We start from the raw sequence: 2,608 nt of genomic DNA on the forward strand, positions 1-2,608 counted from the left end.
CCTGCCGCGGCCTGCACCGCCCCGCACCCCGAGGAGCCGTGGGGTGGACTAGACACGTGTGTGCGTGACACGAGCGGGTAACATACTAACAGGAGATACAAGTGGTGTTTAAAGTCCCCGGTGTCCCCCGGTCGTCGGGCGCGGCAGCCTGGGGGCCCGAGGGTTTCAGCGCCATCTGCCCACCTGGTGCGTCACTTGAATGACGTTGTGATGAATGTCCTCGGGGCGAAATCTTGGTGTGAACCCAGCATGAATCTCACTGCCGGGCCCAGTGTGGGCAAGTGGTCAGGGTTCTGATACGCGCAGCCAGTCCAGGAAATTTGTGGTTCTGAGCTCCACGGGATCCTTCATCCTGGTCCGCTTTGGGCATCCTCCTGGGATCAGAGCCTTTGCAAGTCCTCCTGCCTATTGAATGGGTCACAGAGACGGACCGCATCACTGCCTCCTTTTGTATTCCAGGGGGCAAAGCTCAAGGCTCAGAAGCTGCCGGGCCCCCCAAAAAGAAGAGGAAGAGAGCGCAGAAGAAACCCCGGGAGCAGGGGGAGAAGGCCGTGGAGTCCAAGGCCCAGGCCCTGGGGGAGAAGCCTCGGGCAGCTTTCCAGGCCAGGAAGCCCTTGGCAGCCAAGCAGGAGAGGGCCTCTGGCTCCTCCGGGGTCCCTGCAGGTGAGGAGCTCCAGGACGCTGGGCAGGGCCCGCTGGGATCCACGCAGACACGCTCCCCTCTAGTAAGAAAAGGTGGTGTCAGGCACACTGGGGTGACTAACGGGGGGCCTTCAGAGCACAGAGACCCTGTGGGCGGAGGGCATCCCAGGGAGTGCCCGGTGGCGGGGGGGGGCTCCCCTTCCCAAAGAGCGGGCTTTCAGAGCACAGAGGCCCTGTGGGCGGAGGGCATCCCAGGGAGTGCCCGGTGGTTCCAGGCCAAATGGTGCCCGGGACCTGGTGCAGGGCAAGGCTGTGAGGACCTAGAACAGCGTGGCTTTGAGGGTATCGCTGCCCTCAAGTATCTGCAGGGGCGTCCTGAAAGCTGACAGGGGAAGCACAGGCTGCAGGAGTTGACGGGATGGAAGGTGGGTTTGGCTTGACCTGCAGGAAGGTTTTGTCCTCACACACAAGTATGTCCTGACCCTGAGGGTTAGGGGGCCCATCCAGGCTGAAGAGGTGGTGCAATGTATTGGAACTGCCTTGCAGATCCGTCACTGGCCACCAGGGGAGGCAGTGCGTGGAGACTCGGGCTTTGAAGCTGGGCCCTGGGGAGGGGAGCCTCCTTTCAGTCCTCTGATTCCTTCCTTGCAGATGGCCCGGCCACGGAGCCTGACTCCCTCTTTGCCCTGGATGTTCTGCGGCAGCGGCTGCACGAGAAGATCCAGGAGGCCCGGGGCCAGGTAAGTGGGGGAAGCACTCGGGGGGCCAGGTAGGTGGGGGAGCGCTCGGGGGCCAGGGCAGCGTGTTTGCTGCAGTGGTTTTCCCCTCTGCCTGGAGAGGAGGTGTGCTCTGCGGGGTCGGCCCCCAGCTCTGCCGGCCATTGTGGGCCTGAGCCGCATTTCAGGGACATGGGGGCTGACAGGAGGGGCTCAGCGGCTCGGTTCTGCAAGAGGCCGGGTGTCCTTGTCTGGGGAGCCTCAGTCCCCAGGGTCACCTGCCTTTTGCTGGCCTAGGAGAGGCTCGGCCCCTTCCCCCTGGGATGCCGCCTGTGCTGAACACACACTGGTGGCACTTCCGTCCATCGGAATGTCCCGGCAGCGTGAGGTAGGCGGGGCCTGGGATGAGGTGACCTGCCCTAGGTGACACCACAGCAAAGGCGGAGACCGAACCAGCCTCAGCTTCTCTGAATGGCTTCATTCCCCCTCTGGCTCGGCCACCACTGCCCTGGCGCTGGGGACCTCCCCCGGGCCTCTTGCTGTGTGGGGACAGCCCCCCCTTCTTTCCCCACTGCCCTGGGCAAGCCCAGGGTCCGTTCCTAGAGGTGAACCAGCTCCAGGCCCTGCCTTCCTGCCGTGGGGTCTGGTAGTCGGGTCTGGGCCCTTGTGTTGGCCGGGGGGTAGAGGGTGAAGGCTGTTGGTGAAGCAGGGCTTGGGCTTGTCCCACAGAACAGTGCCGTGGTCGGCACAGGCGCCGATCCGAGCGGACGCCGGGGGCTGTGTGACCTTGGCCCAGCCACCTGCCCCACGTGTCTGTCCAGAGGTGGACGGCATCTGCCGAGTCGGGTCTCGGGAAGATTTGGTGAAACTGAGTCTGTAAAGCACCCTGGTCATTGCCTGGGACCTGGAAGCTGTGGTTCTTACTTGGGGGTCCCCTTGTCCCTCTGGGGTCGGTCGCATTTTGGGTGACAGATCATCTCAGAGTTGGACAGTCAGTGGGCCCTTGTCCTGCACAGGGGTTTCCTCCCGAACCCCCTGCCCTGATCCCGCGCGCGGGGCTGGGCCGGAAGTTGGGAGAACCGCGAGCAGGCTTTCCCTCTCTAGGGCGGCACCAAGGAGCTGTCCCCCGCCGCTTTGGAGAAAAGACGGCGGCGGAAGCAGGAGCGGGACCGGAAGAAGAGGAAGCGGAGGGAGCTGAGGGCGAAGGAGAAGGCGGCAAAGGCCCCGGGGCCCGTGGAGGCTGCGGAGCC

At 64.3% G+C, this 2,608-nt stretch overlaps 1 protein-coding gene across 1 annotated transcript; it reads left to right on the forward strand.

The window, feature by feature from the left end:
- Window positions 1–297: 297 nt before the first annotated feature.
- Window positions 298–2,605, forward strand: SURF6 (surfeit 6; the record flags this gene model as incomplete). Its single annotated transcript, XM_005871808.1, has 4 exons — window positions 298–355; window positions 460–663; window positions 1,294–1,382; window positions 2,463–2,605. Coding segments are annotated over 4 exons (494 nt in total), but the record flags the coding sequence as incomplete, so codon positions are not given.
- Window positions 2,606–2,608: the final 3 nt, after the last annotated feature.

This window comes from Myotis brandtii, unplaced genomic scaffold (assembly GCF_000412655.1).
Source record: "Myotis brandtii unplaced genomic scaffold, ASM41265v1 scaffold357, whole genome shotgun sequence".
NCBI lineage: Eukaryota > Metazoa > Chordata > Mammalia > Chiroptera > Vespertilionidae > Myotis > Myotis brandtii.